The following is a 24,771-nucleotide window of genomic DNA, read 5'->3' on the forward strand; positions in this document are numbered from 1 at the left end:
TCTGTATGGGTTTCCTCCGGGTGCTCCGGTTTCCTCCCACAAGTCCCGAAAGATGCGCTGTTTGGTAAATTGGACATTCTGAATTCTCCGTGTGTGTATCCAAACAGGCGCCAGAATGTGGCGACTAGAGGATTTTCATAGTAACTTCATTGCAGTGTTAATGTAAGCCTACTTAGTGACAATAAAGATTATTATTCCCATCTTTAGGTTCCGAGAAAATGTCCTCCTTTGCAACAAAATTACTAATTACATCTGGGCCATTCACCGTTCTTTGATTTGGAATAGAAAATCCAAAAAGGCAAATGGATTTTCAGGTCAGGAAGTGGCTCAATTTTATTTTGAAGTGGAAGAACGAAACTTTTTGCTGTTGTCACCATGCAAAATTTTTAATGTGGTTGAATATTTGCCACACTTGCTGATCTAACTGGTAATACATCACAATGAAACTGCACAACACAAATGATTTAAGAGCACTTTATTGTTCTTTGAGGCTACTTTAAGTACAAAAAGTGGCCTGTCAAAAGCTTTTTTCCATTTTGGGTGAAACAAGGCCGCAAACAAGAGGGATAGAGTTCAAATTTACAAACTGAAACTAACAGTAAGTACACTGTAGACATTTCTGCTCTCTGTAGTAATAAAAATTGTAGACAAACCTGGTCTATACATTTTAGAATGTTTTGCAGTCTCCACGAAATTTATAATTAGTCCACAATCCCTGGATTGTTGTTTGTATTCTTGTTCAGTTGTCTCACATTAAAAAAACAGCCAAGTAACCAGACGCATAGAGTCCACAGACAGCATCTACAGCCTTCTACCATTATAATGCTCAGTAGCCTGTAGCAGTAATGAACTAGTGGCTATTAATGCTAACGCAGTGTTCCATAGATAACTGTGTTCCTGCACTTTTTACCTTATAACAGACAAATCTACACCAAACAAAAAAGATCAACTTTTTTCTCCAAAACAAAAAAAAATGCATGATTACAACAAAAAGGACAGGGAAAATTAAATAGCTACATATCATTAACAAATTAATTGTTCCTCAAAAAATACCTACGAATTTTTTTGTACATTCTTTACGCACAGCGTAATGATGGTCTTATAGTTACCTATATAAAAAGTGTTCATTTAGTGATTTTCCTACAGAGTAGGGTACTGAATGCCAAAGCAGACAAGCGGTAACTACCCAGTAAGGTGGCGATGAAATGTGTACGGTTTTACTGGGATGACGGAATGTATGGGCATGTGTGACTTTCTCAAAGACAAAGGCTAAATTGGGAAACTATAAAGCATTACACAGCTGCTTTCTGTACCTCTGCCTCTAGTAGTAGTAGTAGTAGTAGCTATTAATACAGCAAACAAGATAGCATTATACTATTGGAGGAATGTACACCTTGGCACAGGACTAGAACAAGCATAAAAAAAATTAAAATTGTATTCCACAAGCCATGACAGTCTGCATTACCACATTAAAGCCAAGCATTTCTCTTTGTTTCAAATAAAGTCATGACTTGTTTAACTGCAAATTTTAGTCTGATTTTACAGATATTATGGGAGTTACTCTTTATTACTTTATTAAGCAGGTTGTTATGCATTGATTATTCAGTCATGCACAAAGCTATTGCTGCCTGTACCATGGAATTTATAATCTACTGAATATTATATGCGGGCCTTTCCTGAGGCGATCCTCTTTTGCTGGCTTCTACCAGTGTGAATACATGCTTAAATGTCATTGAGTAAAACTGTACCAGCAGTAAGTATCTAGGACTGTTACTGATGAAAATAAACTACAATTCTGAAGAAAAAGCTCTAGTATTAATTTTCATTACGCCTATACAATATAGATACCAGCTATTTTTTTAAAATCATGCAGCTACTTTAATAGAAGCACTATTGACCTTCATATCTCAAATCTATTTGAACAAGCTGACAAATACAGATGATAGGTGTAGGAAACAAAATGCCCGTGTTCTTTGACAACAAATGCAGTCCAGTTGTGAGCACCAAGCACAAAACGTAATCTGAAGCTAGAGAAAGGCTAATACCTGTATGAGACTTTCCCTTCCAAAGCTGTTTTGCCTCTGTAAAGCGCAATACATATCATACTAAGCCCTCATTGTCAGCAGTCTGCCATCTAACAAAACAAGAAAATCTGATGTAAAGTTGACAAGCAACCTCACCACTCCCCAATAGTGCAAATCAGACATACAGTTCTTTTCAAGTATATAAACATACAAAATTACATAACAGAAAAGCAATGTAAGCAAACCACACACACTCTAGTCAAAGGAACTAGCAGAGGCCAAAGCGTTTGGGTCAACCAATCCTAACATGGCTTTTTGGGGCAGCAGAATTGCATCAGAGGTTTCTTTGGTAACTGAGGCAGGAGATTAGGATGCTACATCATACAATTTATATGAATAGTTCCTGCTATTTTTTTTAGGGCACCCTTTTGCAAATGCTAAGCAAATACACAAAAGTGTCTAGTTTTTAAAAAAAAAAATCCCCCTCCCCACTTATTTTAGCAGTGTTCAAGCTCAGTCAAACCATGCATTTCACTCAGCATAGAATGCAACGTGGTCCGCTCTTCATGAAACGACTGAAGGTGAGTGATTGTGATTGACCATGTGGGATGAAGGGGAGGACTGTCCTCTTCTTGAGCCAGAATCAGGGCTGCTCGAAACTCCATCTTTGGCAGCCTTGATTTGAAGCCATGTTTCTCCCAGAGCTTTGGCAAAGTGATCATCTACTGATCCTGTGATAGAAACTGAATTCGTCACTGGCTCCGGTTGTTTGTACCTCTCTCCAAGGCTTCGGCGAAAGTGTTCCTCCACAACAGGATCACAAGTTGTAGTAGTAATTATGGAGGCTGTAAAGAAAAATCAATTTAATAGTTAGTAGAGAGAGGTATTGGGAGCAATCATGTCAAATTAAAGTACCATTTTCTCAAATTTTGTTCCTATTGTAACAAAACAAATCACCAATTAAAATGAAAGCATCTGCTATGGTCACTTTGTCCCACACACTATCATACAAGAACAGGAGTAGGCCATTTAGCTCCACACACCTATTCACCTTTCAATTCGATCTTTTTTTTCCTTGTAAATTTAGAGTACCCAATTCATTTTTTCCAATTAAGGGGCACTTTAGCATGGCCAATCCACCTACCATATACATCTTTTGGGTTGTGGGGGCAAAACCAACGCAAACACAGAGAGAATGTGCAAACTCCACACGGACAGTGACCCAGAGCCGGGATCGAACCTGGGACCTCAGTGCCGTGATGCAGCACTGCTAACCAATGTGCCACCGTGCTGCCCTCAATGAGATTATGATTGATCTCTGATCTAACACCATAAACCCATATTTACTCCATATCATGTAACATCTTCGCTTAATCTCAGATTTAGTTCAAAGGAGGCATTCATTACAAATCATATTTGCCATTATGGAATGATACCAAGCACTTCATTACAAATAGGACCAAAACCATCTTCCAACTTTGATTACAGACAATTCTCTTGTTCTAAGCTGTGTTGTAATGTGTATTTTCCTTATTAGAAGCCAGCTCACAATCCCATCCAAACCAGTAGTGCTTTGTTGTTGGTTGTGATAATTGGCGAATTCAAATCCAAGAATGGGTGGTTGAACAGTACATTAAATCTAGCCTCCCCCTCTCTATGCCAATACTTCCTTTGAGTGGCACTGATTGGGATTAGTGTGTTTTTTTCTGCAAGTGGTGCTCCCCATTGAACATACAAGAACTTGTTACATATGTTGTTTTGTGCAAGCCTCTCTAAGACAAGATTGCAGGTCTTCTTAGGTTCTAGATCACTCTAGTCTATATTCGCTGTCCGCCATTGGATACGTGTGAAGAAATAGACAGCTGCTGTATTGTCAGACTTAAAAAGGAGTCATCGCTGTCAGAACAGAGTAGAGGGAAAATGGGGGGGGGGGGGGGGGGGGGGGGGGGGGGGCAGAATTAGAGAAAAGTATCTAAAATCTATAAATCAACATTAGAAAACTGGATCCCTTTTCCTTTAAACTGGTTTGTAGCATACATAAACATAATAAAGAAAAACACTGACAATATTAGATCTTCCACGGCATTGCTCATCAACTATAGGTTACAACATTTTACAATGACGTGGTGTTGCTACACACATATCAAGAGTCTTGATTTATGGCGCAGAGGACCCGGGTTCGATCCCGGCCCCGGGTCACCGTCCTTGTGGATTTTGCACATTCTCCGTGTCTGCGTGGGTCTCACCCAACACAAAGATGTACAGAGTAGGTGGGGTTTGGCCACCTTAAATTGCCCCTTAATTGGAAAAAATTAACTGGGTACTCTTAAATTTATTTTGTTTTTAAATTTTCATTTCTTTTAATAAGGTGCTGTGGGATTTTGAATTCAAATTCCATGGCGTCCTTTTGTCTATAAAAACTGCAAATTGAGAATGTGATTATATATTTCTTTACTCATGTATTAAATCTTAGCTCTTAACCTTTTTAAAAGGCGAACTCTACTTAACCGAAGTGGTCAACTCAGCATTTTCCTTTCAATGGAGGTTTAGGAGGCATGTATTTAATCGCAGTGAATAAAGGAATACAAGGACCTACTAGCTTTAGAAGAATCCAGAGAAGGGATCGTGGGCTTTGACAATAGCAGGTGGTACAGCTTTGCAGCGGGTCTGTGGTTGGGAGAACCAAGGAAGGTGTACAAAAGAATTTGCTGTGTATCCGGACAAATGTGCATTTTTGAAGGTCTAATTCAGGAAATATACAATAAATGGCAGAACCCTTAAGAGTATTGACAAGCAGATGGATCTAGGTGTACAGGTCCACAGGTCACCGAAAGTGACAACACTGATGGAGACGGTGGTCAAGAAAGCATACGGCATGCTTGCCTTCATCAGCCATGGCATGGAGAATAGAAATTGGCAAGTCATGCTGCAGTGTATAGAACCTTCGTTAGGCCACACTTGGAATATAGTGTTCAATTCTGATCGCCACACTACCAGAAGGATATGGAGCTTTGGAGAGGGTACAGAAGAGGTTTACCAGCATGTTTCCTGGTATGGAGGGCATTAGCTACGAGGAGAGGTTAAATAAATTCTGTTTGTTCTCACTGGAACGATGGAGGTTGAGGGACGACCTGAAGAGTCAGTTACTAGGGGACATAGGTTTAAGGTGTGAGGGGCAAAGTTTAGAGGAGGACATCTCCTCTAAACTTTGCCCCTCACACCTTAAATTTTATTTTATTTTATTTTTTTTAAACAGAGAGGGTAGAGGTTGCCTGGAACTCACTGCCGGAGGAGGTGGCGGAAGCAGGTACGATTGTGACGTTTAAGGGGAGTCTTGACAAATACATGAATAGGATGGCAATAAAGGGATACAAACCCCGGACTTGTCGAAGGGTTTAGGTTAGGCAGGCAGCATGGTCGGCCAGGCTTGGAGGGCTGAAGGGCCTGTTCCTGTGCTGTGCAATGTCGAACAAAAACTGCCTCATACCATCATAAGACGACGTTAAGACAAATGACAAAAGCTTGGCCAAGAGGCAGGTTTTAAAGAGCGCCTTAAGGGAGGAAAGAGAGGTAGAGGCGGAGACATTAGTGAAGGAATTCCAGAGCTTAGGGCTGATTGGCTGAAGGTACGGCCATCCTTGGTGAACAGAAGAAAACAATGGTTGCACAAGAGGCTAGAATCCAAAGATTACAGAGCATATGGAGGTTAGAGATAGGGAGGGAAAAGACCGATGAATTTAAACTCAAAATGGATTTAATACTTTGATTCCGGGTCTGCTGTTCTTGCTCGAAGAATATAATAGCATTTTAGTTATCAGCTTTTTTCTACATACACACATGACTATGCACATTTCCTGTTATCATATTTACCATGTCATGATTTTGTCATAGAACTATAGAAAAGATACAGCACAGAAGGGGGACATTTAGCTCACCTTGTCCATGCTGACCCAGACACCCGGGTGTCTTTTCTAATCCCACCTTCCTGCACACAGCCCTGCAGTTTACAGTACTTAAGGTGCAGATCCAGTTACTTTTAAAGAAGAGTTTAGGGTCTCTGTCTCCACCACCAATTCAGGCAGCGAATTCCAGATACCCACCACCCTCTCCGTTAAACGGTTTTTCCTCATGCCCCCTCGAATCTTTCTGCCACTTATCTTGAATCTCTGACCCCTGGTTTTTGAATTTTCTGCCAAGCAACAGGTTCCTCCCGTCTACTATATCACTATCCCTCACAATTAGGTCACTCCTCAGCCTTCTCTGTTGAAGGAAAACAAATCCAACCTCTCCTTGGAGCTAATTTTCTAGCCCTGGCAATATTCTAGTAAATCTTCTCTGCACTCTCTCCAGAGCAATTACGTCGTTCCTGTAAAGTGGTGACCGGAACTGTGCATAATACTCCAGTTGTGGCCTCACCAGTGTCTTATACATTATATCCCTACTTTTGTATTCTATACCTCTGCCAATGAAGGAGAGAATTCCATATGCCTTCTTTACAACCGTATCTACTTGTATTGCTACTTTTAGGGACCTGTACACCAAGATCTCTCACTTCAACTGCATTGTGACACTGGGCACAAAATATCAGCTTGTTATTTTTCATCTATACTCCCAGGACTGGATGGCAGGTCGTTTTTATCCAATTTATTTATTCAGTGTCAGTGAATATTAAGTTTAATTTAATATTTTTTTTATTGGGTTTTTTTCTGTGCAGCTAGCTTACTTCCAGAGGTGCACCAACCTCCATTTTTATTAAATTCTGGCAGCCATTTCTACTTTCTGATCAAAGGCCTGCAGTACCTGTGGGCTCCAATCCAAGGTCTGGCTCCTTCCACTTGATTCTAGGCTCACACCCACCACCTGCTGCCTTCTTGTTAGACTCGCGCCCTCCTGCTTCTTTGGCTTTTGCCGTAGTTATCTTATGAAATGCAGGCCACTGCTTCTCATGTCCCTGCAAACTAGGCACCAGGAAAGAGAGGGAATGGAACAGGCCAACATTCCAAAAATGTTGGGCATTAAAAGCTGCAAACTTCATTCAGTGGGATCAGGAAGCTAAAACGCTGGGCTGGCTCAAGGCGAACTGTGCAGCATTTGAAATTATACTCAAATTTTGAAAAACATTGGGCTGGATTCTCCGTCTCAGCGGCTAAGTGCCAGCTCAAGCGGAGAATTCATGGGCATTTTATGGCCCGAAAATCAGCGCCAAACCCTCACTGATTCTGAGACCGGTGAGGGACTAGCAGCGGCGCCGGGTGAAACTCCCTATTCCTGCACTAAAAACAGCCGGAGAATGGCCAGGTCCATGGCCGTGTAATGTGCACAGCGATGACCTGCAACGGTCGCACCAAACAACATGGCGCCAGGTGTGCGCAGATGTGACCCGCCATCCGTGACCCCACAGGCCAACCCCCCACCCCCCGTGCAGCACAGTTCCCAGCTAAGCATGGCGGCGCTGGACACAGAACACAGCCGCCACTCTGGGTTCCACACGTCCCCCGCACGATCGGGAACTCGTCCCATCGGGGACGTAGTATTGCAGGAGGCCGTGCCACTACGACATTTCGGAGGGGATGGGCTGCGAAATGTCCAAAGAGATAATGAGCTCTTCCCCCTATTAAAATTGCACATCATCTAAACAACCCCATTAACCTTGTTCCCAACTGCACCTTACACGGGACTCAAATCCCTTAAATGCCTGCTGCCCTGCTATCCCAACCCAAAGCCTCCAGCCCCATGCTACTAAAATACCTGCCAACCTCACTCCTGACTTATACTCTAAAAAGAGAGTTAAATAGAGAGGCCAAGAGTAAATAAGCAAGTAATGCAACTGAGGCAAGACTATTCTCCTACTTGCTGCATGCAACCCTGCAGATAACTACTAGTTTGTATACTGTGCTACTAAAAATCTGACTAAAGCACATACCTATGGTCAACTTTTCTATTATATACTCCTAAATCCATAACTATAATGGAAGCTGAACATTGTAAGTAACAATACGCTATAATTATACTCTTCCAACAATGGAAACACTGCAGTATTACCAGTGACAGAATGATGTCGAGCGATGGTATAAATTTTGGACCAATAATTTTATAATTCTAATATATGCTAAGTTCAAAATATGAGACCTTAAACTAAGAATGGAATTATGTCTGCATGTCTTAATCAGATTATCTGGTACTCTCCCAGTTCTTTTTGCCTGGAGACTACACTTTTTCTTGATTCAATTGCTTGCATGAATCACAAGACATCCAATAGCATACATTTAACTCAACAATCATCTCATTCGAATTGGATCATTCAAACATTTTGGTGCAGAAATGTAAAATTTTACGGCTGAATTTGTATGCATCGTGTAAATATTATAATTCAGTATTCAGACAACACAGTTTCAAAAGGGGTTCTAGTTTCCCTAGTGCAATAAAAGGAAAAATATTTTGACAATGATATAAATGGCACAAACCATTTAAATTTCTTCCCAGCATCTTATTCTGTAAAGCTATTTACGGAGGTTAAATTCTCAATGAAATAGTATTCAATAATCATAAAACCTGTGCTAGCTTGTTTTTAAAAAAAAAATAATGACCATTTTGCCTCACCTCAGTAGTGATTGAACAGTACGTAAAGTTTGCACACTGGATAAAACTCAGAATCAGGAGTTTCTCATTTATCCAGATTTTCTAGTTGAAACCAAAGTAAATTGCTGATGTAACAAGAACAGAAGCTGATTTTGGACGCAACCCAAACACTTTTATACTTTGGTCTATAATTCCACCAGCTTTATGTCAGAATCTGTCTGTTGAAATGAATAAACTAGGTTGAAAACAGACTATAAAAAGAATTACCTTTATAAAGTATGCATATAACACAGCCTTGCTTTTTGCTGTGGTGGAGTGATGGCATTCTGGACATGTTGACTTATGCAATATACCAACAGTCTACTTTGCTGCTATCACTCCCAAATTAACAATTCAGTGTTCTTGTAATAAACAACCAGCCATTTGCTTAATTAAATCTCAAGTCACCTTTACCCTAATCGGCAGAAAGCATCTTGCCTTTTATGCTTGTGCCAATATTATTTGAGTTACCCAGATTAAGTTGACATGATCCCTCATCTTGACGGCAAACTTGAACCAAAGATCAGTGAGAACACCAACATATAAAAATCCAAATCAGGTGTAGAACAACCCAGCCCATGGTAAATGGAGTAAAGTCCTCAAAATGACCATACACTTTGGCAATTAGGTTCTTCGATGCAACATATTATCCAACAAATTGGAAAAGGGGAAAATGAAATGAGAGAACATATAACATCCAATGAGGGGTGGAAAAACAAAGTCATGACAAGGGCAGAGTATAAACGGTGATACTTCGCAAGAAGTTACTCCAAAACATATGTCTCCTGATGGGTAATGCACAATGCCATCAACATTCAGAGAGATGGTGATTCCCTATTTCACTAGCTACGAGGGGAGGAGATAGTAGGTGCTATTTGAATAGATGAAACTATAAGACTTTTGATCACGGTTACAGTGAAAGCATGTTCAAGATAACTGGATACCATCAGTTTGACAGATATGATGACATAGGCCTCCTTTTTTTCTGTAATTTGCAGTGGTATATAATTAGTGATTGCACAGCTGTACTTTTCAGCACAACTTGCTCATTTGAAAACTGCACATAAAACAAGAAGCTAACCTTTTCTACGAAAGGGTGAAAAAGAACTCAGTAAAAAAATGGTTTCCTGATAATGTCTTAAATTGTACTTCAATTTTGATGAGAACACCATTTTATTTTTACAGTGGGTGTGTTGAATCAACAGTGCAAGCTGAAAGCCACAGGAGAAATATAAAAGATCGTTTCTCATGACCTATATTGGCTTGAGCTGAAGCCCAGTTGCAGTGAGCCCTCTTTGTTAATTCACATTCTCTTGGCACTGCAGTACCATATTGTCGCCAGTTGTTGGGTCTATTAAGAATCCAAATTTGCCATGTAAAGTGCATCAAGCTGCATTCTTACATATAGTTGCCATTGCATTCTACAGCAAAGTGCAGAAACATTTTAGAACTGCGCCAAATATTTGGTGAAATCTGTACCAACTTAATAATGCAAAATGTAAAGATTTGCTTCACTTGTGTCCAACTGGGGCCCCTTCACTTGAAAGGCAAGTGCTGAAATAATCACGGGAAAGCTGCACAGATGGAGAATACTGTATTCTAAAAAATAAAAACACAGAGCCTCAGGGCATGACTGGATTGAGTTAGAGTGCTTATATAAACATCACTGAAATGAGACTTACAATTTGAGGGTCTCCTGTAGCTTGGGGGCATGACTGGAACACAACCGCTGTGAGCAATAGGGCAGTGGGAAAGGTTGCAGTTACGATTGTTACCAGATGCACATGTAATTACCGATGGGCGATTCTGGATGGACAAAATAGTGCATTAGTACAGTTCCAATTATCAAAGACCTAATGCTTAGCATAATAGCTAATAATAATACAGGAAAAAGGTGAAACCCTGAAAGGTTTTAGTCCAAAATTATAAAATGTCATCTTCAGTTTCAATGTAAAAATTGACCTCCCCATTAATTGTATGTATTTTACTTAATATCATTAACAGGACTGCTTTGTACAGTCCAGAATGCATCCATTTTATTCTTGCAATTGCATTGGGTCAACAGAATCCGCTTGCAGCTCAAAACTGGGCAACACAAACAGGACACAACAGTCCTCATAGTCAGGCTGATGTTTGCCAGGGTTGTGCGCTCTCAAGAATCTAGAAGCTATATTTTTGCTGCTTTGATTTTGACTAGTGTGAACTATGAGTCAGGAATTGACTTTAGGTCCCATTAGGGAGTTGAGCACATGAGCTAGAATGACATGGTGTGCTGCATTGTTGGAGGTGCCATCAGATGACATTGAACCAAGACTTCTCTGTCTGCCAGCTCAAGTAGATGCAAAAGATGGCACAGCAAAAAGCGCAGCAGCTAGTTTCTTGGCATCTTCATTAAGGTTTTTCTCTGGACCAATACCACTGATTATATGGCTTCTCATTCATTGCTGTTTGTGGGATCGTGCTGTGCAAAAACTGTCTGCCACTTTCCCTGCTTAGTTGTGACAGCACTTCACATTCATCCCAAATTGCTTTACAATTATTAGATTTATTTTGAAGAAAATTATTTGTTGTTTTATGCCAAGAAACATTTTGCAATTATACCACATCTTTGCTTTATTAGATTACACTTATTTCAAAAGCTGAGAACAGACTCCAAATAAAAAGTATGAAAACTACTGCTTTACATTGAGTGCAGCATCATCTGTCAAAACAGGTTGCAGACTATTTTCTTTTCCACTGGTCTCTTTTCACATATACTTGCAGGCTGAATTCAAGACCAGAAAAGGAATCTCAATGGCATCAAGAACAATTACTAGATTTTTTCAATCCCCAAAGTTAGCACCTGGAGCCTATTGATAACTACCCCTACTACTAATCTTTAGAGTCTATGTTTTCTTTATTATTAATAATAATAATAATAATAATAATTGCTTATTGTCACAAGTAGGCTTCAATGAAGTTACTGTGAAAAGCCCCTAGTCGTCACATTCTGGCGCCTGTTCGGGGAGGCCGGGAAGGAAATTGAACCCGCGCGGCTGGCCTTGTTCTGCATTACATGCCTACTGTTTACCCCACTGTGCTAAACCAGCCCCTGAGTTTTATACTATGTTTACAGTTGGAAATCGGCATCAATTTTGCATACTAATTTATTCAATCAAAGGACAAGCCTTCATTTATTTGCGTCTTTCACAACCTCTGGTTCTAAAGTGCTTTGGGAGATCCTATGAAGTTTTGTCAGTGCTGCAATGTAATGAAGCACGTCAGGCAATCTGCACACAAGTGGGTCGAATAGTTTGCACTTTGCCTATTTTTTTGTGCACAAAATGTCCTGATTTAGCAGCAGCACTGATCAGGCATTAATCCCAGGACCAAATTTGTGGGGCTCTTTATATTAAAAAAAACAGCAGACTGGGCATATACCCAAAATAGGTCTTGAACCCCCAGAGATGAATGGCATTGGAGGAGCCAGTCCAGAAATTAGCCAGCAATGAGTCCAGCCCACTCGGAATTTTCAGCAGCTCCACTGACCACCAAACAAAATGTTAGACAGCAACAGTATTTCGAATTAAAAATAACATTTTGTGAATGTGCCCAAGCATGGGATACTTTCCTGGCTCTACAGGAATGGCGGTTCCTACTGCCATGCAGCCCCTCACCACTTTCCTGGGAATTACCCGAGATCCATTACTCGGCATGATCAATGATGACAGTTCATATGCTATTAATGCCCAATGAACAATTTTCAATTATCCTCCTGGTTTAGGTGTCCACTGATTGGGGAATGCAGAGTTTGGGCACAAGAATGTCCCAAATCAAAACATATCCCAGAGCCCCAAAACCTCAATAAGTGGCTAGCTGTTAATTTAGTTACTTTGGTTGAGAAATAAATGTTGGCCAGGGCACCAGAGAACTCCCCTGTGCTTCTCCAATCAGGTGGTCTGAAATTATTTAGGTCCACTGGAGACCGTAGACAGTGCCTTAGTTTAATGCCACCTCCAAGAGGTGCAGCATTTGTCATTAAGTTGCTTCAGAAAAAGTTACCACTTTATAAATCGCACCATGATGCGCCATAATGATCCACTCCACCCAAGTTCCACATGCAACAACAGTGAGGTGACCATGTTGACAGAGAGCATTGCAGTCTTAATGTAAACAGTGAGGATTTTGTTTCATAAATAGCAAATTCTCAAGTTTAAATTAAAATGGCGTTGATTGCCCTCCCTTTATTGGGATAAGTTCTAGTGGAAATAATTCTATCAACATGTAAAGACAGGAGGAAGTCTGTTCAATTTACATAACACAGCAGATTGAAGAAACCAACAATGCGCAAACAACTCTTAGTGTTTGTGTTCTAAAGTCACAAATCTTCACTTTTATTTCTGCCACTGCACCTTGCCCAGCATCGAGGAACGGTTTGTATAAGTAAGCCAAGTGGGCTGCATTGCTGGACTATATGAATAGATTGCAAGCAGCTAGGAAAATAATGAACTTTTATTTCTATGGTAATATTCAAAACCTAGATTGTCCTAAAGCACTCTCCAGTCAATGGGTCACTTTTGAAGTGCAGTCACTGATAGTTCGGTTAAAATCATGCCAACCAGTTTACACACCAAGATCCCGCAACTTCAGGATGAATGCTGGTCAGACAAGAGAACTCCTTCACTCTTTCATAAAATGGCACAGAATGTTTACATCTATCTGTGCACCTCAGTTTTACTTCTGCAAGGCGAGTGCTGCCTTGGCTGAGTGACAGTGCTCTTGAGTTGGGTGAAAACTGGGAGTTAGTGGAACTGGGAGAAGAAGGAGAAACTGGCAGCCGAGTACACAAGGGAGAGTAAGTCTCCAGGGGCAGAGTGTGAGATCTGCTAAATTTCAATCTATCTGGTAAGTAGCGGTGACTGGTAAACAGTCTTTCTTTTATTTTCACCTATTGTTTTTTTTTTGGGACATTGTAAAACAAAAGAAAAAGAATTGGCAGCATGGTAGCACGCACAGTTGCTTCACAGCTCTACGGTTCCAGGTTCAATTCCCGGCTTGGATCACTTCTGTGCGGGCGGTCTGCACATTTTCCCCGTGTCTGCGTGGGTTTCCTCCGGGTGCTCCAGTTTCCTCCCACACTCCAAAGATGTGCAGGTTAAGTGGATTGGCCATGTTAAATTGCCCTTCGTGTCCAAAAAAACGTTAGATAGGGTTAATGGGGATAGGGTGGAGGTGTCGGCTTAATTAGGGTGCCCGTTGCAAGGGCCGGTACACTCGATGGGCCGAATGGCCTCCTTCTGCACTGTAAATTCTATGATTCTGCAGCACTGCCTCAACGGTATTGATGCATCAGCCTAGAATATGTCCTGACACGGGCCTTGAATCCACAACTTACGGACTCAGAGGAGTGCTACAAGCCAACCAAATCAGCAGTATGGTATAGCTTTGACCTTCGGAAAATACGTGGATATATGTTTCTGCTACTTTACTTTTGTGTCAGGATTTTGACACAACGGCCAAACAATGTAAAAATGTAAACATTGCATAGAGGTATAGTTGACAAGTCAATTACTCTTGATAATGAAACTCATTAATATGCATCAGATAAACTAATGAATTCAGGACAGCAATTCAGTTTTCTAATTCTTCCAAAAAGGATGTTCCCTCCTTCCCCAGACAATCTGTGAGGGGTGCATTTGTATAGTGTCAAGATGAGTCAATTCAGGTGGCCAGAGAATACACCTATCTGCAACTAAGCACAAACATAACTGACCACCAACTCCAGTGGAAAAGGAAAATTATACAATATATATTTGTAAAACCAACCAAAAGATCAGCATTTATACCTGCTGTCGTTCCACACCAATGCTGACTGTCCTAGTTGTATCCATGCTATTTTTGGTCAGTGCTAGAGGCTGTTCCATTGACATACTTGGTAGTCCTATGCCAGCATAGGCATGATTGCTGAGATGGCTCATGGTTGACACTGCAGCACGTTCTATTGGACTACGACTTCGCTCTCTATGTTGATCTTTTCGAAAATCCCCATTGACTGGTTTGGTCCTGTATAAATGGATTTGGTTAGTATTCACTAGTCACATAACATTTTTAGAAAACAATTACTACAACCGTGTGACTGCTTCTTTGAAACAGAACCAGATAAGACATGTGGAGTTTTGTACGATAGATATTAATCATTCAATCAAAGAAAGTTCATACGTTACTAATGATGGGGCAGTGGGAAAAATGAGGGAAAGGAAGTTTACTTCAGTATAAAACTAAAGTTATATAAAGTCAACAGGCAAATGTAAGTCAATGAACTGATAATAACAGAAATGAACTAGCAGTTCACATTCACAGAACTACCTATTTCCCATACAAAGCCTACAACTAGAGATACAGTTGTGCTTTTCCAGCTTTTGACAGTGAAGTAGTAGTAAGAATTCTGTAAATATATAATCCATGAGATACTCGTTATCAAAATCTACAACTTTCCGCTTAAAACCTTATTTAAATGAAATCATATTCCAATATGTCCATCCAGATACTTAAATATTTTGAACAAAGTGTTAAAAAAAAGTTTTACTAACAGTATCTAACGGGTAAGCCTCTGTACTTCTGTTTTGTACCAAGAAATATACATTTGATAATCATCTTAAAATGACACAGAGCTGAATCTGTGGAAGGGTCACATGGACTTGAAATGTCAACTCTTTCTCTCTTCACAGATGTTGCCTGACCTGCTGAGTTTTATCCAGAATTTTCTGTTTTGATTTCTATACAGCTCTTCACAGGTGGAACAGTAATTGAATTGATAAAAATGCAACTTGAGGGCAACATCGCCCACATCAGTAGTACAAATGGGGGAAAAAAGGAATTAATTACACTTAATTGATGACTATAATCAGTTTGTGAATGAAAAACTAGGTCACGACTTGGTGCCATTAAGGTGGGTACAGGAGATTGCACAACATTTTGCCAAGTAAGCCGGGTATCCAGTGTTATCAGTTATTGGAAGGACTGTTACCCAGAGCAATTAATGTCCATGACTCTGCTGCCTCAAAATAGTTTCCAATTATTAAAACAACTGAATAATTAATGCTCAATTGAGTGGTATCATTTCCACAAATAAGCTTTTTTTTGTGAACAAATCAGTCCCCTCGTTTCTATTGCTCAATGTTTTGCTGTTAAAACTTTTTTTGACTGTTTTTGTTAAAACTTTTTTAAATTACAGTATATTCAGTAATGTGTCATATAGGGGAACACAGGATGTGTGGTTTGTAATCGACTGCTCAGGCAAACATGCATTACATCTTAACCTCTCATTTAAGTTTGGTATAGAATCCCCTAACTTAGAGACAGTACTTGCTTTGTTGAATTACTCAAAATGTATTTAGAGAAACAAATTAAATGTATGCAACCTTCTATTTAACAACTATCAGCTAGATATTGATAAATAGATCAAGTTTTTTTTTAAACTCCAGAAAATAAGATCAATATTAAGTGAAATAACATACAAATTGGAATGGCATTTTTTTGTTGCTGTGCATAGATGAAATAAAACAAAATGAAAATTGCTTATTGTCACAAGCAGGCTTCAAATGAAGCTACTGTGAAAAGCACATAGTTGCCACATTTCGGCACCTGTTCAGGGAGGCTGGTACGGGAATTGAACCCCCGCTGCTGGCCTGGGTCTGCTTTACAAGCCAGCTATTTAGCCCCCTGTGCTAAACCAGCATAGATATTAAACTTGATATTTTCTCGCAGTAAAATAGGGTATTTCCATCAGCTGCCCTCAATAGTCCCTAATGTAACACTGGGTTCATTAAAAGTTACTTAATGCAGAGCCAGAAGAACATGATCCAGTTAAAATTCCAGCAATTTTGAAGATACAATATCTATCTTCATGGCAGAAGACGCTAAAAGCAGACAAAATCATCTTAATAACAGCAGAAATAGAGCATTCAAAAAGTTGGGGAGGAATTTAATTTAATTAAAGAGTGCTGGGCAAACTAACAGAACAAAAGCTTCTCCTGGAGCTGATCACCTGGATCCTCTGTCTGGGGCCTTCTTGTTTAGTCCCTTATTTCCCCTTTCTTTTATTTTGCATTTGCACTTTTGATCTATGGATGATTGATGGACATTTCACTTTAAGGTATGCAGCCTGTAAGAAGCTTGTATCTTTACAAAGAATTCGGAAGGCTGCGCTGGTTTAAACTGCTGATTGCAGAGTTGCCGACGACAGTGAGGACTGTTTGATTAATTGGCTGATGGCCAATGAATTGACCCAACAGGCTGTGATCTGCCCGGTAACAAGTGGTGACCGAAAAAACAAATCACTCAGATCAGAACCAGAGTCCCAAGGCTGGAGTTTAGTTTCAATTTTGATTCTGGCAGTCCGGTGAAGAGATCCAACTAACTCTCTCCAACAATATCCAGCTAATTCTCTCCAGAAGGATACTGAGGACCGACTCTCGCTCCAGCAAGCCTCTGCGTGCTGTTCTCTTGAGACGGAAGAACCTGAAGACAAATCATGGGTTCAAGACCCAATTTGATGAGAAATAAGGTGTCTCGCGAGAAAGCCTGCTGCCGGAGTACTGCATTTTCTAAACCACAGGGACCCTAAATGAATGAATCTACAAAGAAGACTATTACCAGCTGTAGACCAGAGACTTTAATCAGCAAGCTTGCAGTGAAGAAAATGTGAAGAACCACCATCGGAAACAAAATCCCTCATCTATTGACTTTAATCTTCATTATACTTCACCCCTTTCTCCCCCATGTTTGTCTGTCTTGAGTGTGTGGGTAACGGTTGATGCGGATGAAGTGGGGAGTAGGTATTAGTTTGTCGTTAACCAGTTATATTTACTGCATATTTCACGATAGTTCTTGGTATAAGTAAACAGTAATAGTGTTTACATTTACAAACCTGGTGACTGTGATTATTCGGCAGCCAAGAGTCAAAGACTTTGGTTAATTCACTTGTGTTGCGACTCCGGAGCACATGGGGCTGGAATTGACCGTGTGCTAGCCCAGGATGTCGTAACACCTCTTTTCAACTATCATGCCCTAAGAGGGCATTGACAACAATGGACTTCCATGTGTTGGTCCATGATTATGCTTGGCCAGACACTGCAGTATCTTGCCATCTTCTGCAGGCTCTGGCTAACCAGGAGACTCTCCTGCTCCTACCACCTCCAATAGGCATATCAGAAGGATTTTCAGGTTGATAATCAGCCAGGTTATGAATGCACCTTCTGTGGCTGTCAAGCCCCAGAACAGGACTTGAACCAGGAGCTTTTGGCGGAGAGATAGAGATTCCACCACTGTGCCTCAGGACCTCCCCAGCTGTACCCTATTATCTTGAACGAATGTTTGCAGAAATAATAGATGCATTGGTTGTAATCTTCCAAAATTCCCTAGATTTTGGAAAGGTCCCAGCAGATTGGAAAACCACTACTGTAATGCTGCTATTCAAAAAGGAGACAGAAATCAGTCCAGTTAGGTTAACATCTGTCATTGCAAAATGCAGGAATCCATTATTCTGCAAGTAGTAGCAGGACATTCAGAAATCATAAAAGGGAAATAGTATTTAACAAATTTATGAGAGCTCTTGGGGATGTCACAAGCTGCATGAATAAAGGGGAACTAGTAGATGAAGTTATTTGCATTTTCAAAAGGCATTCAATAAAGGTGCCACATAAAAGCTTCTTGCACAGGATAAAAGCTCATGTGTTAGGAGTAATATACTAGCATGGAGAGATGATTGGCTAGCTAACAGAGGAGAATCAGGATTAATGGGTCAATTTCAGGTTGGCAAACTGTGACTAGTGGGGTGCCACAGGGGATCAGTGCTGGGGCCTTAAATATTTACAATCTGTATTAATGGCTTGGATGAAGTGACTGTGTGTACTGCAGCCAAATTTGCTGACGATTCAAAGTTAGGTGGAAAAGCAAGGATACAAAGAGTCTGCAAAGGGAAATATACGGGTTAAGTGAGTGGGCAAATATTTGGCCAATGGAGTATAATGATGTGGGAAAATTTGAGGTTGTCCACTTGGCAGAAGCACTGAAATAGTAGAAGCACTGAAATGAAAGATAATTTAAATGGCAAGAGACTACAGAATACTGAGGTACAGAAGGATCTGGAATATAAAAAGTTCACATGCAACAAATTTAATGTTGGCCTTTAATGCAAGGGAAATGGGAGTATAAAGTAGCAACGATTTGTTACACCACATAGGTGGCGAGAACATACTTGGACTCAGGTGTACAGTTTTGTTCTCTTTTTTGACGGCTATACTTTTGTTGGGCACGGTACAGACAGGTTCACTAGGTTGAATGCTCAGATTAAGGGGTTGCCTTACGAGGCAAGGTTGAGCAGGTTGGGCATATACTCATGACTTTTGGAGAATGAGAGGTGATCTTATTGAAACATGCATAATCTCAGTGGGGTAGATGTTGAAAGGATATTTCCCTTCATGGAGGGGAATCTAGAACTAGGGAATATAGAATCTCCTATTTAAAATGGAGATGAGGAGGAATTTCCTCTCTCAGGGTTGTGAATCTTTGGAATTCTCTTCACCACAGCAGGGGAGGCTGGGTTATTGAATATATTCACAGCTGAATTAGACAGGTTTTTGAAATATATGGGGCATCAGTGGTTTTGGGGGACAGGCAGGAAAGGGGAATAGAAGTAAAGATCGGATCAGCAATGATTTTACGGAATAACAGAGCAAGCTCGAGGCGCTATATAGCTTTCTCCTGCTCCCATTTGTTATTTTCTTACATAATAGCAAGGTTCGGAATAGTGTATTCAGGTTTTGCATTTGCAATTTATGATGGAATTCTACCTTCCCTTCGGAGTATTAAAACCTTGTAATAGTCATGATTTATATTCCATGTAAAAATATAGATACATATATTCATCATTCCACATTTCCTGAAAATTACATCCTGCATTTATTTTTGCTTCCCATAGGATGCCCCTTTTAATATTCCAGTTCAGATGTTTTGCATTACAGTCATCATTTTGCTCGCACACCCCCACCCCCAAGCAGTGTATCTGACAGCCATTATTTCTTTACAAAATGTATGAGAGAGAAAAAAAATAACTTAAGAGAGATGTTCAGGGAATTGATGAATGTACATGTGGAGGAGGGGTGCACTCCCTGGTTTAGGCACTCGTGATACGAGTCACCCATTGGTCCAACAGCAACTCAGGTTTGTAGCATCATCCACATTTGTTCTACCTGGTCAATAGATAGGGGAGAAATAGATTTTGCAAAAATTGATACAAACAAGGGGAAATACAATGGAAATGAAGCTTTATTATAAACACCCATTAAGGATTATTATGGTATACACATCACGTGATGCAATGACTCCCTGAAACCTACTCCGAATAAGCCACCCAATGTTGATTCTTAACCCTCTTCTTGTTCTCCAGAGCACAACCTCACCCATCCTACTGTTAACCCATCATACTTCAGATCCATAGCATACATTCACCTAACAATAAAAAGAGAGCACTATTATGGATCGTGTCCTCAAAATGCTTCACAATGAATTACACAGGAAAATTACCAAACACCACAAATACAAGGTTACTTCAACTTAAAAACCCTCCACACAAAATAAAAGAAAATAATTCAGTCCAAAAAGAAACACCCAGTCTATTCCCTCTAGATAACTGCCACCAAGATCTGATTTGCAACCAACTATTACAGTATGAAGTTAACAGGCCCACCTAATGATAGAAGCTACTGTAAGACCAGATCCTCACTTTATGAATGCCAGTGTATGATCAATGATCAGTGTATGAGATCAATATGATCTCTTCAAACACATCACAACATTAATCCTACAGTCCGTCACGAAGGCGCAGGCACTAATTATTCCATGTTCGATATGTTCGGTGCTTCAGCTTGGAATATGGAAAACACCACGCAATTTCTATTATTCACTCATTACTTCGCTCACGGGCTGGGGAGTTCTTCCACTATTTTTCTGCTCAGTCTAGCACCATACGGTAACCACTACTGTACTAATAAACAGAATAGAAATGGGCATTCTTCAAGTAAAACATTTATCTACTGAGGAAGAACAAGAGCATTTTAAAACACTAAGTAGTAGGACAGGAACTGTGCTAATTTATTGTATTGCTGCTGTTATCGGAAAAAGTGCTCAACACGAGTACGGCTGCATCTGCAAGTTTTGCATTGTACAGTATTCTCCCTTGCACACCAGACCTTCAAATCCACCAAATTCTAAAGGGGGCCCAATCAGGGTTCACATTCTGAACCAGTACTCGTATAGGAGTAAAAGGAAGGTGGTTTATCAACGATTTCTGCACTTGCAGCTTAACTGCTAACTTGCCAATTAGTAATTAAACCTCAATCTAAATCCTCATGGTTTTATACACATTTTTCTGATTGGTTAACATGAATACATTTTGTATTCTAGTAATATCAGCTAGAAAATAGGTTGACCATGTACTGCTTTCTTCTTTAATCTTCAAAATATAGCAGTGGGGAGTTTAACTTGGTGTGTGTATATATATATATATATATAATATATATATATATATATAATATATACACACACACACACACACACACACACACACACACACACACACACACAGACACAGTCAAAGCTTGCAACTTGGCATAAGAGCGTAATAGCATACAGAAAGTTTGTACTGAGGATTGCCAATATTACTGGTCACTCAGTACAAGGAGTTTATTGGCGATTCCAGTTCCCCCGATTCAAGTTTGTTATCCTAGAGCCAGCACAATATATTCTCCAATCACCACTGCTTGTGAGCTAATAGTACAGCAAAGAGATTAATGTTCGCTGCTGAACAATTTTACCTCTACAGAACGCATGGACTCAAAACTTTAAAATTAATTGCAGCTGAACATGGAACTACCATCTGTTTGAAAAAAAAATAGAATGGAAGGTTTTGGTACTAACCTCACTTTAATCATTGTCAAAAAGCATGAAGGCAGCCCAACGTCCTCCCACAAGAAAGTCCTGGGCCCCTGAATCTTGGCAGGCTCTCTTATGAAAAGCTGGGCAGGGAGAAGCTATTTCAACATAAAAGCCCCTTGCAAACACAGGGAATTAGTGCAATGCACATTTTCCTAATCTCCTTTGCGCTGCACTACATCCAAATGAAGTTACTCAGCGCACAATTATACGATATTTAGTTCAAAAGGCTGTTACATAAAAAGGCATTGAAGACTTGAGCTTAATTCCAGATAAACTAATTTTCAACATTGTTACAGTGCCAACTGTTATTGCTAGTGTCATTTACTGTCCACACAGATACGAAGCAACTGATCGATATAAAATGCCCTGAGAAAGGATATCTGTCAAGCTTCCCAACACCCCTGTAGACTCTTAACGCAGCACATTTGCCTGCTGGGGGAAGGCTGATGTCAGCGCTTGTGAACACAGCTCAGTGAAAAGGATAAGGAGGTCTTTGTTTTCAGCTGAACTGTGAAAATGAGAAAATGGCTCCAGCCGACAAACAAGAAACCCACACTGCACAGGTCATCCCAAGCCCTTTGCTTAAAGCACTCAACATAAAAGCTCCTTGCAAAACGAGAATCAGTGTACTGCAATTTTTAAAAGTTCAATTTATGTACTCGGTGTATTTCTTTGCACAGAAGTTTTTTCTTTAGAAATCTGGGGTGGGGGGGGGGGGGAAATGAGAGAGAGAGAGAGACAGAGAGAGAGAGAAAGAGAGAGAGAGTGAACGCAAGCAGAGGATTCTGATAATAACAAGATTCACTGGGTCTGGCCAGGAGGGGGAGGGGGAAATTTCCTCAAGACTTGCCAGAAAGATAATAGTCAAATTCTCATGTTACCCAGTCCTGACAAGGAGGATCTTTCATGCAAGTGGGGAATTAAACAAACTCAAAAATTAAAGAGGGCTTACATTTTATAATTGCTCTAAACAATAAAGAGAATTTATCTCTTTCAGTTATTAGGGTCAATCCCGCTTGTACTTGCAACAAGGATGAATGCACCAGTCTCAAAGAGCATTTAGCTTGCTATGAAGTAAAAGTAAAATTGAATGTGCTTCCATGGACACTGTTGTGATGATTGATCACATATCCCATTCATGATGGTTCAGTCGAAAGGGAAAATTGGATGTCACCACATGGAAGGTTTCTCTCATTCATCTTTATCAAAAATGTGAAATGAGGGCAAGATGGGGACTCACTGCATAAATGGTTGGAAAATGATTTCAGAAAGTATTAATTTCTCTGCCCCCTCCACAAACTTCCCAATGGAAGTTAATTAATAATGTGGTACACTACCATGAAGATAAGGAAGTTCTACAAGTTCCCAGCTTCAATTTATAGTCTGTGCCAACTACAGCCAATGTAACAGTCAGGTACTGTACTTGGTCTCAATGTCTGTGGACAATGGGTTGGAAAACAGTCAGGATTCCAGCTCTACTCAGAAGTTGCAAATGTTTGGATCTTCAAATGTCAAGACAAGGTCCGTCAGGTTTATCCTCAGTGGTGAATCAGCCCACCACTGTCAGGGCTCATGTGAAGGAAAGTAATATCAATAATCACTTGGTGCGACATACAGAACTTGAGGATTACCAAGGGGGAAAAAAAGAGACATGTTGTTCGAAGCTTTTCATTTTGCACGCCTCAGAACAGATGCAAGAATGCCAGATTTTAAAAGGAGCAACAGTTTATATTACATGAGAAAAGAGTATCCAGCAACCTTAATTGGGAAAAAAGAATTGGGTACTCTAAATTTATAAAATAAATAAATAAATTTGGCATTCTTGCATCTGCCCTGATGAGTGCAAGATGAAAAGCTTCAACAACATGTCTCCTTTTTCAGAAAGTAATTTACAAACAAAAAAAGCTAGCAGCAACTCTGAACAGAACCACGGCATAGACACCACACTTGGGACGGGCTGGTGAAACAAAATGGTGGGCGTGGTGGAAAGAAGACTTTCCCCAGTCATTGGTGAAAGTCGAGCTCAGGATGCTATTCTTTTACTTCAGACATTTCTAGTATCCTTGTCATTAGAACATTGTGATTAAGCCATTGAGCAGGATGTTCCAGTTCCACTCAAGTCAGATACATACTTGCCTAAATAATTTTAGTTTAGATGATTCAACCAAAATTCGATGTTGATATCAACTTCTGCACCAAGAGTGTGCAGTTTGTTCTTCCACCAATTTTACAGCAGAGATGGATCCATATTAGTCACCCCTGCCATGAACTAATAATGGAATCAGTTTTCACGGGGTTTTTTTTTTACAGCTACATTTTTAAATAAGTTTGTCAAGCTGCATATGATTTGAATTCAGACTCAATGCAAAGTAGATCACATTAACATCAAGGTTGAAGGCCTCAAAGAAGCTGGCAGGATCTTAAGAGTTGAATAGCACATTCACCTATAGGCTGGTCAGTAATGAATGAAGTTCAATGTGCAACTATACAAGGTAATACAAACTGGAAGTCAGACCCAGACATACATGGCGGAATTCTCCCATTCCTTCTGTGGGGACTAGGAGCGGAGAATTTAGCAGCAGCCAAAAGCTGAAAACCTGCCGGCATAATGTCATGTAGCAATTCTCCCAATGTCGGGTTGGTCTTCCCATTGGTTGGTGACGTGAACGTAACTTGTATCTAATGAAAGCTCATTAAAGGAGCTGCCTGCCAGTAAAGTGTCAGGCCTTTCAATCTTGCGTTATGCTAGTGTGAAATTGCATTGGTCTAAAACCCGACTGATTAAAAGCGGTGTCCACAAGGTGGTCCTCAGCTCACAAGAGACTTTTCGGGTGAGGGCAACATTGCCGTTGCGCTATGCAGCACACCACTCTGCCTAGGTAGACCGATTCCTGCCCTCATCTCCAAGAGCAGATCTACATGGACAACACCATGTTGCTGGACCTATGGACCCTCCTATGCCACCGGCTTAGATCAGTGCTACAGCTGGGGTTGGGGATTACAGGGGTCCTTGCCCTTTGCACCACATACTAGTGTTTTATGTGGACAGGACTGTGCTGTGAGACTCATGCAGCAAGGATTTTAAGTACGACATGGGGTGACAGGCAAGGTGGCCTGACGAAGCCGGGGGGGGGATGTGGAAGGACGACAGCTC

General features: G+C 40.4%; 1 protein-coding gene across 4 annotated transcripts in view; it reads right to left on the reverse strand.

Annotated features, from left to right (window-relative positions):
* Nucleotides 1–458: 458 nt before the first annotated feature.
* Nucleotides 459–24,771, reverse strand: part of vgll4b (vestigial-like family member 4b) — a 132,544-nt gene continuing 108,231 nt past the window's right edge. For 2 of the 4 annotated variants that reach the window (XM_038812659.1, XM_038812658.1), the window contains 3 exons: nucleotides 14,468–14,684; nucleotides 10,325–10,448; nucleotides 2,589–2,869 (listed from right to left, as the gene is read on the reverse strand). In XM_038812659.1, coding sequence (XP_038668587.1) covers nucleotides 2,589–2,869; nucleotides 10,325–10,448; nucleotides 14,468–14,684 — 622 coding nt within the window. Of the gene's footprint in view, nucleotides 2,870–10,324; nucleotides 10,449–14,467; nucleotides 14,685–21,599; nucleotides 21,794–24,771 lie in introns of those variants that run through there. The other 2 variants (XM_038812660.1, XM_038812657.1) reach the window with 2 other exon arrangements.

Source organism: Scyliorhinus canicula, chromosome 11 (genome assembly GCF_902713615.1).
Source record: "Scyliorhinus canicula chromosome 11, sScyCan1.1, whole genome shotgun sequence".
Taxonomy (NCBI): Eukaryota; Metazoa; Chordata; class Chondrichthyes; order Carcharhiniformes; family Scyliorhinidae; genus Scyliorhinus; species Scyliorhinus canicula.